This window comes from Cladophialophora yegresii, assembly GCF_000585515.1.
Source record: "Cladophialophora yegresii CBS 114405 chromosome Unknown aczIN-supercont1.3, whole genome shotgun sequence".
Lineage (NCBI taxonomy): Eukaryota > Fungi > Ascomycota > Eurotiomycetes > Chaetothyriales > Herpotrichiellaceae > Cladophialophora > Cladophialophora yegresii.
In genome coordinates, this window is record NW_006913047.1 from 3,626,913 (window position 1) to 3,642,053 (window position 15,141).

The window sequence follows — 15,141 nt, forward strand, 5'->3', positions numbered from 1 at the left end:
GTGGGCGAGGCATTGAGTGAGCATTCAAGCAACGTGCATGAAAAGAGATATCCTCCCCAGCTCAAATGGTCCTTACGACAACGACCCGAGCCTCACACGCTGAGATCATACTTTGAGAGCGGATCTCGAGCGCTCGGAGTCACCAACCAACCCCCGCTGGGTCCGAGGATAGAACATGATTCTGTGCAGCAATCAAACGCTACAAGCCTCTTCTCTCCCCCAGTTGGCTCGATGTGGATTGCCAGCATGGGTAGAAGCGTAGCACATCAGCCGAGTTTGACACTGCCTTACATAGCTCATCAATCTCTTCGGCAGACTCCATGTAATGTCAAATAATCAACTCCTCGTTGTTCATCTCCTGCTCCCGTCACAACTAATCGTGTGACTCGACGGTGGGGAGCTGGACCTGCCAGAGCGATGGTCAATGCCTGTGGTGGTGCCGGCGAGCAAGCTGGATTCCAACAAGCTGGTCCAGCTTTCCAGTAATCCCATCCTCGCATGTGCTTGGATTTCGTCATGCATGACCAACTGAATATCATATCCACATGCAACTCATGCCAGTATGCTCCCAGTGACGGATTCCGTCCTGACAGGGCTGTCCTAGTGTGAGGTCCATTCCCAACCGCCATTCGGTTTCCTGTCGCTGTCGTCGCTGGAGACAAGCTTTCTCCTTGTATATCCAATCATCATAAACCAAGGATATTTCCAGACCGCTTCATCTGGCAGCGCCCAAAGCAGCATCCAAGATCTCATCAGCATGCGCATCCATTCGTTGCTCAATTCTCTGTTCGTTGCTCGTGTGTCTCGTCGAAGTCGGACCAGTATCAGCTTCTTTCCCTCTCCGCCGCGATCGCGGCCCGAACTTCGCTGCTGGGGGTCCCAAAGGCCCCTGCCGTGTGGTGTCTTCCAGCTCCTCAGAGTTTTGATCTTCCTCAAGCGACCAAAATTCCATAGCGCGACTGAGGAGAGTCCCAGCAACGCCGCCTCCGCCAGCGTCTCCGCCAAGCACGCGTACGGCTTCGTGGAGAGCCATTACTGCGTCCTTGGTACGGCCGACCAGACTCAACAACACCAAGCCTCGGCTGGTATGAATGCTGCCAATGAGGTTTCGCTCATCGTAGCCACTGGCTGCACCAGTGGAACTGAGCCCTGTGCTGGTTCCCGCGAGACTCAGATGGGCAAAGGCGCTCATGCCATGTCCCGGCTCATATGCCGACGCGGGAGCAGCCCCACCCGTGGCTGTTCGAAGACATTCATCAAACTCTGACAGAGCTTCTTCAAATCTGCTCATCCGCCTCAGTGAATGTGCAAGATTTGCTCTAGTAGCCACCCATGCAGTCATATTGCAGCCCAACTCTGAAGCCAGCTGAAGAGACTTGTGAAACAACTTTGCGGCGGCTGTTAGGTTCGATTGATGATATAAAATGACGCCGATCTCGTTAAGTACTAGAGGATCGCCGCCGAGACTGGCGCTGTTGCTGAAGATCCGATTACCAAGGTCGTCATTGGGGCCAGTTCTCAATGCCCCACTACTCATTTCGAAAGCCGCCAAGCAGTATTCCCACGCCAGCTGCATATTGTTGAGAGCGAGGTGCTGCATCCCCAAGAATAACTGAGGGAGATGACTGCCTTGGAACAATCGGGCGGCGGTGGAGTATGCAGCGATGGCCTGATCATGTTCCCCCTCAGCAGCAAAAGTGTGAGCAAACCCAATCCAGGCCGCTGCAGAATGTGGATCCATCAAGGATGCCTTCGAGAAGAATCGGCGGGCTTCGGCAATGCGGTAAGTAGACAGATAATATATGCCGATCGCCAGATACGTATAGGATTCGTGTGGAGCATGCGTCGCCAGGGTATGAGAAAGGTGAAAGAGGGTGTTGTGGGACCCTGTTTCATAGAGAACAGCAAGGTGTAAGGGGTAAAGGCGAGGGCTGTGCCCGAGAGAGGCATTCGTGCTGCTTGAGGACGAGCCGACGGCGCCGTCAGAGCTGTTCTGGGAATTGAGTATGCTTGTCGTGATAGAAAGGGCGTCGTGAAAGCGGCATTGAGTGTACAATGTTTCTGCCCGAGTAAGGAGCAAGTCTGGGTTGGACGCAAGGTTGTAGTGAGTAGACAGAGTCTCAGTGGCGTTTGCAAGCGTCGCGGGCGCCGAGTACTTTGACAGGCGAGTGGTATAGAGGAGTTTGGTGAAATGAGCAGCTTCCTGAGCAAGGGACTGGTCTTCAATACGTATCGAGTCAAAGTCCAGTTCTTCAAGAAATGCCAACTCTTCCGCGGGGGACATCAGGGAGTTCTTCATGAGCTGATCAAATGCTTCGAAGCACTGAACGTCTATTCGGACCGCATCCTTGTAGCAGTCTCGTGCCCGATCAAAGGCATTCCGTTTCGCAAAACACAGGCCACGTAAATAGCACATGCCGGCCTGGAATTTCAGCTCTTTCTCTGACTCTCGGTCCCGCTCTCGTTCTTCACTGAGCTCTATCCTCTCTCTTTGAGGCCTGACCCCTCGCTGTGTAATATTCTTCGACGAGTGGCCATTTATATGGGCTAGTTTCCTCCTGGCATTGTGAGAGGTCGTGATGAGGTGGATGGGGTTGTCTTGTCCAAGTATCGTGAGGGCTTGGTCATATCTGCCTTGTTTGATGTAACAGTGAGCAGCTAAGTACCGGCAGGACAGGCTTCGATGTATCAGATCCTTCCTCGACAGTAGAGCAAGCGCTCGCGTGAAATTGTTTTGAGCAAAGTGCACTTGAGCCAGCCAGAAGGCGTCGCTGTCACTGTCTGTTGTTGTTAGTGGCGGCGAACATGAGACTGGTAGTACTCACATACTGGTCAGAGCGAGAACCTTGTCACCGATATAGATGGCTGCTTCATGCTGGCCCTTGTTGAGGGCATCCTGTCGCCATAGCCGCAGGTATTTGTCCATTGTCTTGGGAACGAAGCACAACTCAGTTGGGTGACTGTGTCGAGATACATCGGCAGTCTCTAGAGGGTACCTGGGGCATCGGGGACAGGAGCATCAGGCGACTGCACTATTTCTGTAACATTCTTACTAGAAAGACACCTTCACCTTACCTTCCGCTCACTTTTGGATCGTGACTGCAGCCAACAAATACACAGTACATTTCTTGACTGCGAAGCGAAATGTGGGGGAGGCGAGAGTGACGCGCCGCACACCCTGAATTCCGATTGGCCCCTCACCAGTCCTTGCTCTACTGTTCTTCTCACTGCGTTCAGAAGACGGAATGCTTACTACATCATCTTCCACGGTCGACACGATTACTTCCCCCACCCAGTCACCAACATGTCTGAACGAAAGGTGCTCACGAAATACTACCCTCCAGAGTTCGATCCCTCCAAAATCGCCCGGACTCCTAAGCACCTGCGACCAACCGGACCCAAAACCATCCCCGTACGACTGATGGCCCCGTTCAGCATGAAATGTACCTCTTGTGGCGAGTACATATACAAAGGTCGCAAATTCAATGCGCGAAAGGAGACGACAGATGAGAAATACCTCACCATCTCCATATACCGCTTCTACATCCGTTGCACAAGATGTTCTTCCGAGATCACGTTCAAGACCGACCCCAAAAACATGGACTACACCGCCGAGCGTGGCGCAAAGCGGAATTTCGAGTCGTGGCGAGATCCTGAAAGCAGCGAGTTGAAAGAGACCGATGAACAGCGCCTTGACAGACTGGAGCGAGAAGAGGCCGACGAGGCAGAGAATGCTGAACGGAGGGCCATGGAAGAGCTGGAGCAGAAGATGGAAGAAAGCAAACGTGAGATGCAAGTTGCCGACGCCCTGGACGAAATCAGACAACGAAATGCCAGAATAGAGCGCGGCGAGAAGGGTGGCAAGGAGGAAGATGCACTTGCCCAGGTTAGAGACATTCAGAAAGAGCAAAGAGAGCGAGAGGAATTGGAAGACGCAGAAGCTGCTCGCAGAGCCTTTGAGACCCGCAAGGAGGCCTTCGAAGAGGAAGTACAGGCAAGGGACGCGCTCACCTCAGGAGGGAGCGCGGTACAGGATGGATCATCCAAAGAACCACAGCCCCTACCATCCTTCGAGCGGACCAAGAAGATCAAGAAGCCTCTCGTTCCCGGCTTGGTCCGTAAGACCGAGACTGTTTTAGCCCCGCCAGTCAGGCAATCGGGACACGCGCCAGCTCCTTCAAAATCAATAGGGCTAGCTCTAGGCGACTACGACTCGGACGAGGACTGAACTCGGCAAGATGCAGATCGGCATTCTGCTGATAGGGGAACTGCTCTCGCATGTGCTCCTCTTCCCGACGAAGATCTCCTGCGCATCAGAGAATCGCACAATACGTTCTCAATGTGCCACGTCACATCAACAGTGTCGGCAATGGTTCTATGTATCTGATGGCCTATCAGGCCGAGTTCTGTGGGCACGGGTTCTTATTGGCTGTTGCCCAATCTCACCAGATCACAGAAATCTATAGATGCAGTATGAGCACCTTCACACCCAAGCTCTACAGCAAAAGCAGGACTTCTATCAACGTGCTATCAAAGAATACCTGTGGAGCCTCAGTGTCGTTGAAGAGTTCCAGAACAATGGCAGAGAAGGATGTCTGGCTTAGTAAGCATCAGTCCCTTGTTTTCAGTCTCAGTGCTGAAAGATTCAGTCACTGGGTGTTCGTCCGGATTGGGCAAGGCGCTTGCAAAGCATGCCTATGAGGCGGGCTGTCCTGTAGTTGCTACAGCTCGGAGGCCCGAAACACTGTCTTACCTTCCGGACGACGACGAGAACGTCCTCAAGCTTGGGCTCGACGTGACAGCCGCAGAACAAATCGACCATGTCATGAAGACGGCTGTGGATCGCTATGGCCGCCTCGATGTCATCGTGAACAATGCCGCATATGGCCTAACAGGCGATACGGAGGTAATTCCGGATGCCGATGCGAGAGCCCAATTCGAGACCAATTTTTGGGGCCCTGTGAATGTTACGAAGGCAGCTCTGCCCATCATGCGCGAAGTCAATGCGCCCGGAAAGGGTGGACTGATCATGCAGATCAGCTCAGTCGGTGGAAGAGTGTGTTTTCCCGGTGGAGCATTGTATCATGCGAGCAAGTTTGCTTTGGAAGGCTTCACAGATACCGTCGCCAAAGAGATGCATCCAGATTGGAATATCAAATTCACCATCATTGAACGTGAGTCCTTCTCTGCCCGTATTGTGCCAGTCCGCCTGCCAAGGGCGAATTGTCCCATATTAGCGATTGGATGCTGACGGCAAAGCAGTTGGTGCCGTCTTGACCAATTTCGTTCAGAACATGACCCTACCACCGAGGCATCCTGCATATGAGGACCCTGCTTGTGGCTATAACAAAATCAAGGCCTACATGGCATCTTTGGAAAACACTGCACAATGGAGTGATCCGGCGGTCTGTGCTAGGGTTTTGCACGAGCTGGCTTCTAACCGGAACGAGACGAAGCCGCCTCTACGACTCGCTCTAGGCGCCGATGCTTGGGCAGCTGTCAAGGCCGAACTTGAAGGCATCACGAAGGAGAACGAAGAGTGGAAGTCTGTTGCCGAAAGTACTTCCCATGAAGAGAATGAAAAGGCCAGAGAGTTCTTGCTTGACCACCGGCAGTGATGGCCGATTCCCAGGGTCTGCCGCTTTGGCTCTCTGTGCAGCGGCGACCGGTATCAATGTTACTCCCAACGAGAGCTTATCCGCCGTATGCTGCCCATCTTGCTCCACATCGGGTACCCTTTATGGCGGCAAGGTCCTCCGGCTCGCTGACTTGAGTACTGATTTGCGAGGCCCTGGATACTGGAGAAGCCCGAGTTGCATTTGGTATCTGAACCACCAATTAATGGTTGCTATCTACCGATCTCCCCATCAACCCGCCTCGAAGTCCATTAAAGCAGGCTAGGAATGGCGCATCATCAGTGAGCGTAAGGACGGACTCCGCGTCAATACGATCTTCTCAGCCTTTCTGCGCACATCTAGACATATCGGCCAAGCGCCCGACGTTGGATCGCGTATGCCGAGTCCCCCCACCTGGCCACGAGAATAGATCGCTGCCATGTAGGTGCCATGCTAACCGCTGGCATTGGTAGATTCTGAAACGGATAGGCACAAAGCTCCTTGACTAACAGAGATGCGGCTCTCGTTCGCTTGCCGCCGCCAATGCTCGGGGCTAATGCAGGTCACTGAGCTTGGCTGCGCTGTCAACAAATCAGAGTCTTTCTTTGGTACCTCGAGCAACCACGAATAGTATCATTCGAGATGGGTGTACAGGTGAGGTCTGCTACTGCGTCATTCCCTGGCGGAACTTGTATTTGTAGAGCGATGCACAGAGGACGAGGTATATAGAGGTATCACCAACCTCCGACCCCTGTGGATTATCAGGTAAAGGTAAAACAATTGTTTGGCCCGAACATAGGTCAACAAATCCACGTTCATACGCAGTGGAACAACCACCATGGCCTACGCCACACCTCAGTTAACCAGCCCAGCGAGCACCCTATCGTCTCAGACCACTCAGTACTTCCCATCGAGGGATCTCTTCAACCGTGAGAAAGCTGCTCCGTACACTTCCTCGTACTTCCGCCAGCACAGCCTGTGCCCCAACCGCATCAATATCGAAGACGGCCAACTCACGGAGGAGCAATGGAGCAGGCATGCGTTCGCCTTGGGGATACCATCAAAGGACATCCGACGGCCTCATCCAGACGTGAGGAGATTCGCACAGAGGCTGCAAAGAAAGCCGAGAATGAGCGATAGGCAGGTAACGGAGTCGCTGCTGCCGTTGATCCAAGCCGCAACACAATCATCCAAGAAGCTCCAGATCAAGACCGACACGGCCTTTCACACAGATGCCGTGCCAAATGGCAGCCTAGTCGATCGGCTTTCAAGTCAGAATGCTGCCTGGAGCATGCCTCTTCCAGTGCCTAAGCCCAATATCACTGTTGGCTTCAGCTCGAAAAATTTCACGGAACATGAACTCGAACTCCAGGACGGAATCATCTCGAACGCGCATGGGGAGCCTTGCAATCTGGCAAACATCTCGCAGCCCATCGTCGGAAACAACACAATCCTCTGGCCCTTTTTCACAGTCGAAGTCCAGAGCAGCTCTTTAGAAGCCGCTCAAAATGCCGCGGCCGGATCCGCCTCGACTTGTAACAATGCCCTTGCTCTCCTCGCCGAGGCGGCACAAGAGCCATTCATACAACGCCATGGGAGGAACCTCTTCTGGGAATCCCAGAGAGCAGTACAGAGCTTCTCCCTTTCGATCCACAACGACTCAGAAGGCAACGGCAAGATGGCAACACTAAATTTGCACACATCCCACGGTGGCCTCTCGCATAGGTGCGCACCCATCCGATCGTACTCTCTTTGCAACGAGGACGACGTGGAATGCCTTTTCTCGAGACTGAGCAGTATCTTTGTCTGGGCAGAGAATTGTCACCTGCAACAGATCTCTACACTCCTTGCGAATCTCGATGCCCTGGTCCAGCTGGATTCTGGCAGAGAACATCTGTCTGATGGCTTTCCGAACGCGGACCTAGACGGAGCGACAGGAATCGGCAGCGCCTTGAACACAGGCCAGAGCAAGTTGGGGGCGATCAAGAGTGTGCTGGCTCAAGTCAGTCCGAAGTGGATTCGGATATCCTAAGGGAAGCATAAGACTAACAATATGTCGGCTCAGTTATTGGTTATTAGTAATTGGGATGTCGATGTCAGGGAGACAGAAAAGCAAACAAACAAAAGCACTGTACATAGCATTACGAGACCATGATGAACGAAAACAATGGTAATGGTTAATACACGAGATGTCTTGGCCCTTTGTTGGCTTGCTGTTACCCCACGCGGTCGCCGCAGCCAAGGCTCATCGGACCGAGGATTACGCTGCAGTGAGGTGGAGAGCGAGTCTGCACGGTAGAGGAAGCGGTAGTACCTTCGACGAGGTGTAGTGCTAAAGGACTGCTTCCGGGAAGAGCTTGACTGTTATGTCGGAATGCAGGTAAAGGGAAAACGATGCACCGCGAATCAACGGTGGGAACGCTCCTTGCGGTGATTGGCCGCGTTGCCGCTGCGCTAAGCTTAGCTAGACCCATTCTGGTCTGTCGCCAACGTCCTCATTTCCATCCACGCATCTGCCTCCCTCCACCATTTTGACTCCTTCGAAGCGCTCAAGCTGCTGCTGATCCTGCAGAGATGAGCCTCTCCACCCGCCTGATTCTTGAAGGCGTCCAGATGTCTCCACGTCTACACCCGATAACCATCTCCCCCTTTTGGCTCGAACCGCGCAGACCGTCCCACGCGCGAAGTTTATCTCAAACCTGTGTCTCGACGTACATTTCGAGTATAACAGCAGCCCCCTCCCCTAGACCTTGCCTGTTCTGTCATGATGAAACACTGCTCCTGGCCTGACATCGGGGTTAGCTACCTAGCCAGAGTCACAGTCGCCCGTTCCACCAATCTATGATCATGTCTGTGTGACTACGCCTTCCACACAAGCATTCAGACGTGTACACTCAGGCACAGCGGTACGACTGGTACCTTCGATGGAGTAATTGTGCTTGTCCTGTACCTAGCAAGCGTTTCCGCAGAGGCTAAGTCCAGTGAAAGCAACCCATCCATCTCCGCACATCTCTGTCGATTCGTCGTTGATCTCATCAGGCGTCGGAATGGCACACCAAATATTCACAGCCAGGAACATAACGTAGGGCAAGCGGAATGCGCCCTCAACCCTACTGAACCCCTAATCCATTCTCGTGAAGGCTTTCCTATAATGGAATCCGGCCCTGCCATTCTCGCATTTACCCCCGTCTATTCTTCGTGCCCTTGGTCAACTTTCTCTTCCTTTTCCGCATTGTCAAAATTGTGGCGGGGCTTCAGTAACCACAATATAGTCTGCACCGAGCTTCTCTTACCAACCCTGAGCTGGCGGTCGTGCCGCTAGTGTGTCTATACAGCTGACAAATTGGTTGACGGCTCTACTGCAAAACGCTGCAAGACCAGTACTTCAAAGTTAGCGGAAACCTTCGCGTCGGTGGACGATGTCTTCCTCCAGCAGATCCTCAACGTCCTCGTTATGTTCCGATGATTCAGATCAGCCGTCATCAACATCCTATGACGGCAGTCACTTGTCATGGCGAGCTTTCCGGCGGGAGGTGTTAACAAGCCATCAGATCCGCGTTCTTGACAGCACACCAAAGGACCGTATACCGTCGTCTTTCCTGCAGATGTTCGAAGCTGCAAATGATGACTCGTCTCGTTTTGACGAACAAAGGATCTGCTTCTGGAATCAAGTCGCTACAGGCCGAGGGTTCGGATCTTCACCAATATTTCCTCCAAATCTGCTGCCGCCCCTTACAAGCGAGCCGCTCTCCCGCTGTATGGTGCCATCATTCAGCAGCCGTGAAGCTCTGCCCGAACGAGCTGTCAACCATGCCGGACCGATGTATGATCTTTCCGTACCACATCCTAGCCTAGTCTGCGGGTTTTCGGCAGCTGCGTTCTTGAGCAGAGAATTGTCGCTTCTCCCACAATCGCTTCAAGCTACCGGAACGATGGTCCACTGGGATAGCGGCTACTTGAACGCAGGCGCAGCGACCTACTGCCCTTTCCTGACATTCGAACGTGCCTATGGCAACAAAGAACACCGGGTGGAGGCGGCAAACAATCAATGCGCCATTACGGGTTCTTATTGTGTTCGGGCATTGCAAATGCTGTATGCAAGAGCATTCAGAGAATCAAGTGCTTGCCAGAGCTCTGGGCCACCGGTCTCATTTTCCTGCGCCATTGATAACAGCTTCGCATTGATCAATCTTCATTGGCTTGATCTGACGGACGGCCAAACGTATTACATGGCCCCCCTTTGCCAATTCGATCTCAGCAAGGATAAACATTTCAACAAGTTTTTGGTTTGGACACAAGTAATCGGGGACTGGGCTCTGGCTTATATGTTCCCGATATTGAAGGACGCACTGGAGCGGCTTTCAAGGTGCACCTCACCAGTAACGCCCGCTCCTTTCTTTCCCATCCATCGAACCAGCATGATGCAGCAAACAAGATTGCGCCTGGATACTGGGACTGCGATCAACAGGGAGGATATTCTCATATCGTCGTTAAAGGCGACTTACGACGACATACCTTGGCGATTCGAGGACAATCCAGACTCAGGTCTTTCTTCGTCGACGGCATCATGGGGGTCTCCAATGGTCGCCGATCTCAACTTTTCCAATATTCGTTACCCTGCAGTCCATCCACCCAGAAGCAATACCTGCGTGAGTGCTCCTAATTCATCTGTTGTCGCTCGCCGGCGAATCGCGAGAGCGGACCCTTCGAGGAGCGCAACGGCAGCGTCGCCCGCATACTTGCAGGACCAAGAGACGATATGGCAGAAACGATTCAACGACGCGATGGACGAAATCAAGGGTCTACAGACTCAGTTGCAGGCATTCGAGCGAGAGGTGGAAAGCCTGAAGGCCTCTGGCCGGGTGGAAGCGACGTCGAAGCCCGGCTGTGATCCGCACGCAGACGGTTTGCGTGGTTGTGGAGGGCCGACAGTTGATCACACGCCCATGACTCCAAAAGCCCGGGTCCCGGTGACATTGCTGGGGGAGCCTCTGTCGAAATCACCGATCATAGTATCCTCAGCCCTGCCGTTATGGCGATGCGCTACCATTGCCGTCTTGGCGCATGTTGTGGCTCAATTCTTTGAAAGTCGCCATACAAGGATGCTGGTGTATGGTTGCACGACCAGCGCATCTTGTTTGGCTTTGATTGTACCGCAGCCCGCAGGCATCTCTTTTGTGAAAGAGTTGGTGAAGATGAAGGTGGTGCTGTTTGGGCGCGGCAAGGAGCAATGGCGGGCGCTTTGCTGATTATCGTTCGAAACCGCCAGCGTTGGTGTTGGCGGCGTTCAAACCAGTTCCATAGCGGAAGGCGTCGGACTCAGTTTGTGGTCCTGGCCACTTAAACACGTCTCAGCTTCATAACTCCTGTATCATTGCTTGATCCCTATTTCGTGGCAGTACCTCGCGATGAGACCACAAGGAGATCTTTTGCGTGCTGATATATGGTTCCTTGTTCCTACCTTCGAACAAAAACATGCTCGACATACGCTCAACTACAGAACGAGGTACACGGTTCCTGCTGGCTGCCCAAGGAATATGGAAACCAAGGCCATCATGTATCGGGCAAAGCCTTCTCTGCGGTCCACGTTAACACTCAGCAAGGCTGCAGATCTGCCGTTCGTACTCCGTACGAGTACCTACGGTAGTCGTGATGAGAAACCTCGGACTCAGCCTGACATCTTTCAGCACGCCGCTTTCAGGGCCGCACAGCCTCGCGGACGCTTCTCCAGCACGACGCGACACGACATCTTCAACGTCGACAATTCCAATACTCCGTCCCGTCATGGAAAGTTCGAATTTCTACCAACCACTGAATGTTGAACAGATCTGACCGCCATGCGCGCTGCAGGACTCGGGCGAAGTTACGTAGTTGGCCGGGGGTTTGGTGCTAGAAGCTGGAGGAAGCACCACTCAGAAAGATGCGCTGCTGCGTTTGCACAAGTACATATTCTCAACTGGCCAGGTTTCTCGCCGTCTTCCTTCACCGTCTCTCTCACTTCGCAGGACTGGTCTGGTAAATTGATGTAACTCGATACTTGTGTTCCGCTCGCTCAGTTTGACACCCTTGCCATGGACATAGATGTGCCACGGCTGGCTTGGTTCCTCAAGTTGAATGTGGTGAGCATTCTACAGTTGCATGTTCTAGGGCATGGACTTGTCTTTGACTTTTACATGCTGAGAAGTTCTCGTCATCTGAGGGCCACGCTGTCATGTATCCGAGTTCACTCTTCACGTCAATTTTCCTCGCCCGCATTACTAGTCCCAGCCAACCTGCAATGGGTCTTCGTACTCTCTTAGCGAGGTTTTCATGGTTTTCAGGTAATGGAGTCTTCTGATCACATGGATAGCGCTACAATGGGGTGCGGCTTAGTGCCGAAGCAGGTGCACCTCCCTTGGGGATGCAGGACCTCAACACCGTAATCTCATTGTTCCCTTGTTTCTCAGACAAAGCCCTCTCACCAGCCTTTCGTTCAATTCACTCCATCTGTGTAAAAATGCCAGGGCTGGACAAAGAACCTCCCATTATCAGACAACACAAAGAGTCTCGTGGAGAATCTCAAACATCTAGAAACCCACTATGTACTTGCCTCAGCCTCTGAGCCTCCCTCCCTCACCCACCTTTCACATCAAACTCAAAATCAATACAACTCAGCCACAACTCCGTCCACAACAACAACACTATATACATACGAACGTATACCACCCCACCCCATTCTCCTCTCCACACCATGCGTACATCCACCCTCTTCACCCTCCCCTTCATCTATATCGCCGCCCAAGCGGCCGCCCTCCCTCAACCTCAACTAGCATACCTGGCCCGCGGCAGATGTTCCACCCCAGGCCAATTCATCTGCGTGTCCTCCACGACGTATGCCCTCTGCGATGCCTCCCTTAGGGGCATCATCCAGCCCCTCGCGGCCGGTGATTCGCGCTGTGGGGCGGCAGGTGCAGGGGCTCCGCTCGCGGTCGTCCCAGCCAGTACCGGTACCGATTCAGGTACGGCGGTTGTGCCGACGACTTGTGTGGGGTGTACGCCCTCCAGCCATGGGAGTACGCATGGAGGAGCCCAGCCCGGGTCGTGAAATGAGTAGACAGGGAGCGGAGAGCGTAAGACAGAGTACTGTGCTCCTTATGGGTAGGTAGGAAGAGCAGATCGGGCAGTATCGTCGGAAAAACGGTGCGTTTATATACTTTGCTGGAGCAATTCCGTGCATTAATTATCTCCTTGCATTGGGTGACGTGATCGACGGTGACTAAGGCTGTTTCTCTCTGCTTCTGGCCTGTATTTGTGCACCTAGCGTAGGCTGGGACTTAATTGAGGTGCTGCACGAGGCTTGGCCGACACTGCACCGTCGCGCTTGGAGTCTGCTGGTCGGAGTGGGACCCGGTAGAAGTGATCCGAGGCGTCACATTGCAACACTTCCCATCATAAATAGTAAGCGCCGACATTTTGGACGAACTAATCAGAATCCTGATCTTCACCAGTCAGGTTACAATGTAGGCCCAACGGGATACTCGGTAGCTCGACGATGGCGCACTACAATAACCCAGATCTCGAGAGTGTCAGCGAGCCAGCATAATGCAGTGTCTTCTAAGGATCGAAAAACGTGAAGGGACAGGACAAAAGGATGACACGTATTTTCTCCCGTTGGTGATCTGATAGGATCCTCGACAGGGACGATGGTAAGCCAGCTCTTGTCTGGCTGACGATCTAGCTATGGTATTGACTTTACCTTGCCAGAAACAAAGTCATCTTGGTCCGTGTCAGGGTGCACTGCCACAGCCACAGCCTCGTCCAGCATGCCAGCCTCGCCAAATGGCAAGTCGCCGCAAACGCTGCGCTCTGATTAGCTGGATTGCAAGCATGCTGCACCACGCCAAAACCGCGCAGCGAGGCACTCTTTCATAGACCTCTCTTCGTCTTAGAATTCATAGCATCATACAACGTTACCCATTGAACTTAATCGGCTCTGCTGACGCGCCGTGATAGTTCGTTACCAGGATTCTCTGAGATACCGAAAGGACCGAGCTACAACATAACACAAACAGTCTTGCGATCTCCGTCCATGAAATAATTATGCAGCGGCTCTGTACCGGCGCCTCAGTTGAAAAGAAGCAAAGACCGCTTGACGACCAGATCAATTTCGGTAAAGGGCGTCCGTTGCATAGACGTGTGCATGCCAGCTGAGTTGAGTTCTGGATCTTGGTTTCCATGGCGTGGGCACGTACACATGCAGGGTATCGAAACACCAACAAACGTGGGCGGAGAGGTTCGGTTTTCTTCTCAGTCAGACTCCTTGCTCAGAAGCGGGACTTTCTTAGCCTCTGCCCGGTCTCTCACTTTAGACCGCACCGTACTCGCTCAGGCCAGGCGGCAAATCGGGGTCTATCAGTCTCCTGGATGAGCCATACACCTGGCGTCATGCTTTGATTGGCTGGAAGACGTTCGGAAAGCAATCCAATATGTTGTTGCCGCTGCCGTTTCCGCAGCAACTTTGCAACACGGCTCTCGATATACCCCGAACGATGAAGTCTCAGTCGTGGACTGTTAGACACACCCGGGGTCCCTCGGCTGGCGCGCCTCCGTACCAGGCTCCGAAGACATGAAGCCATGAGGACCGCCAGGAACTCAGCCTTTCCTGTTCAATCTCCATGTATCCGAGATGACGACAACAGTGACCATCCAGGCAATGCTGCAGACGTGCGGAATCGCCAGCCACTCTGGCCGGCCTCTCCATCCCTCCTCATGTTGTGGGCGATGTTATCCGACGCCCAAAGCTGATCTTGGCCGAGCCACTCGAGGCCGGGGCTTTGAACTGTCGCGGCTTTACTGCAGAACTGTCAGTTACCCTTCACCATACCAAACAAGAGCACTCACACTACTTGTCGAACACCGCTATCCCGACGCATCGGTATCTCTTTAGGTACCTTTCGATCGCCTTGAGAAAGCCCACCACCGACGATTTCTTTGATGGTGGGCTTGGGGCGAGGCATCGTACATGTGCTTGCACATGCTCTTGCTGTGAGCACCCGAGCGAGGGCTTCCCGCGCCCTTGCTGCGCGCAGCCGAACAAGAGCTTACACATGCTTTTGCTTCGAGCCATGCCGAAAGGGGCTAAGTATAAATCAACTAGTGATGAGATCCTCGGCAACCCAAGGATAACAAAACGCACTGCCGCGTTCGGCAGCAGTTGTGAGTTCGGGCACGGTCCCTGTGACCGGCCCACGCCCACACGGAAGGCCATTGTATAAATCAACTAGTGATGAGATCCTCCTCAACCCAAGGATAACAGGAGGCTCTGCCTCATCGGACAGCCCCTCGAGCAATTGTCGCTAGTTGCTGTGACAGTTGTGAGTTCGGTCACAGTCCCTTTGGCATGGACAAGACTGGTGAAATGGTAGACATTTCTTCCCGCGCAGAGCCGCGCCACACGACCACGAGTAGCGGACTTTGAACGAGTGTGTCGTTATGGTGAGTGTGAGCGACAGTCCCCGAAAGGGTCTGCCGGTTTCACGACTCAAGT

The 15,141-nt window shown here is 53.3% G+C and overlaps 5 protein-coding genes across 5 annotated transcripts; 4 read left to right on the top strand and 1 right to left on the bottom strand.

Moving 5' to 3' along the window:
• Positions 1–715: 715 nt before the first annotated feature.
• A1O7_05050 (anaphase-promoting complex subunit 6) lies at positions 716–2,926 on the bottom strand (the record flags this gene model as incomplete). The annotated part of the gene is made up of 2 exons (XM_007759060.1): positions 716–2,781; positions 2,830–2,926. The coding sequence occupies 2 exons, from the start codon at positions 2,924–2,926 to the stop codon at positions 716–718; spliced, it is 2,163 nt and encodes a 720-aa protein (XP_007757250.1).
• A 378-nt stretch (positions 2,927–3,304) lies between these two features.
• A1O7_05051 (uncharacterized protein) lies at positions 3,305–4,228 on the top strand (the record flags this gene model as incomplete). The annotated part of the gene is made up of 1 exon (XM_007759061.1): positions 3,305–4,228. The coding sequence occupies one exon, from the start codon at positions 3,305–3,307 to the stop codon at positions 4,226–4,228; it is 924 nt and encodes a 307-aa protein (XP_007757251.1).
• A 363-nt stretch (positions 4,229–4,591) lies between these two features.
• On the top strand, positions 4,592–5,618 carry A1O7_05052 (uncharacterized protein; the record flags this gene model as incomplete). Its single annotated transcript, XM_007759062.1, has 2 exons — positions 4,592–5,174; positions 5,263–5,618. The coding sequence occupies 2 exons, from the start codon at positions 4,592–4,594 to the stop codon at positions 5,616–5,618; spliced, it is 939 nt and encodes a 312-aa protein (XP_007757252.1).
• An 835-nt stretch (positions 5,619–6,453) lies between these two features.
• Positions 6,454–7,647, top strand: A1O7_05053 (uncharacterized protein; the record flags this gene model as incomplete). The annotated part of the gene is made up of 1 exon (XM_007759063.1): positions 6,454–7,647. One exon carries the CDS (start codon positions 6,454–6,456, stop codon positions 7,645–7,647), a length of 1,194 nt encoding a protein of 397 aa, XP_007757253.1.
• Positions 7,648–9,034: 1,387 nt separating this feature from the next.
• Positions 9,035–10,864, top strand: A1O7_05054 (uncharacterized protein; the record flags this gene model as incomplete). The annotated part of the gene is made up of 1 exon (XM_007759064.1): positions 9,035–10,864. One exon carries the CDS (start codon positions 9,035–9,037, stop codon positions 10,862–10,864), a length of 1,830 nt encoding a protein of 609 aa, XP_007757254.1.
• Positions 10,865–15,141: the final 4,277 nt, after the last annotated feature.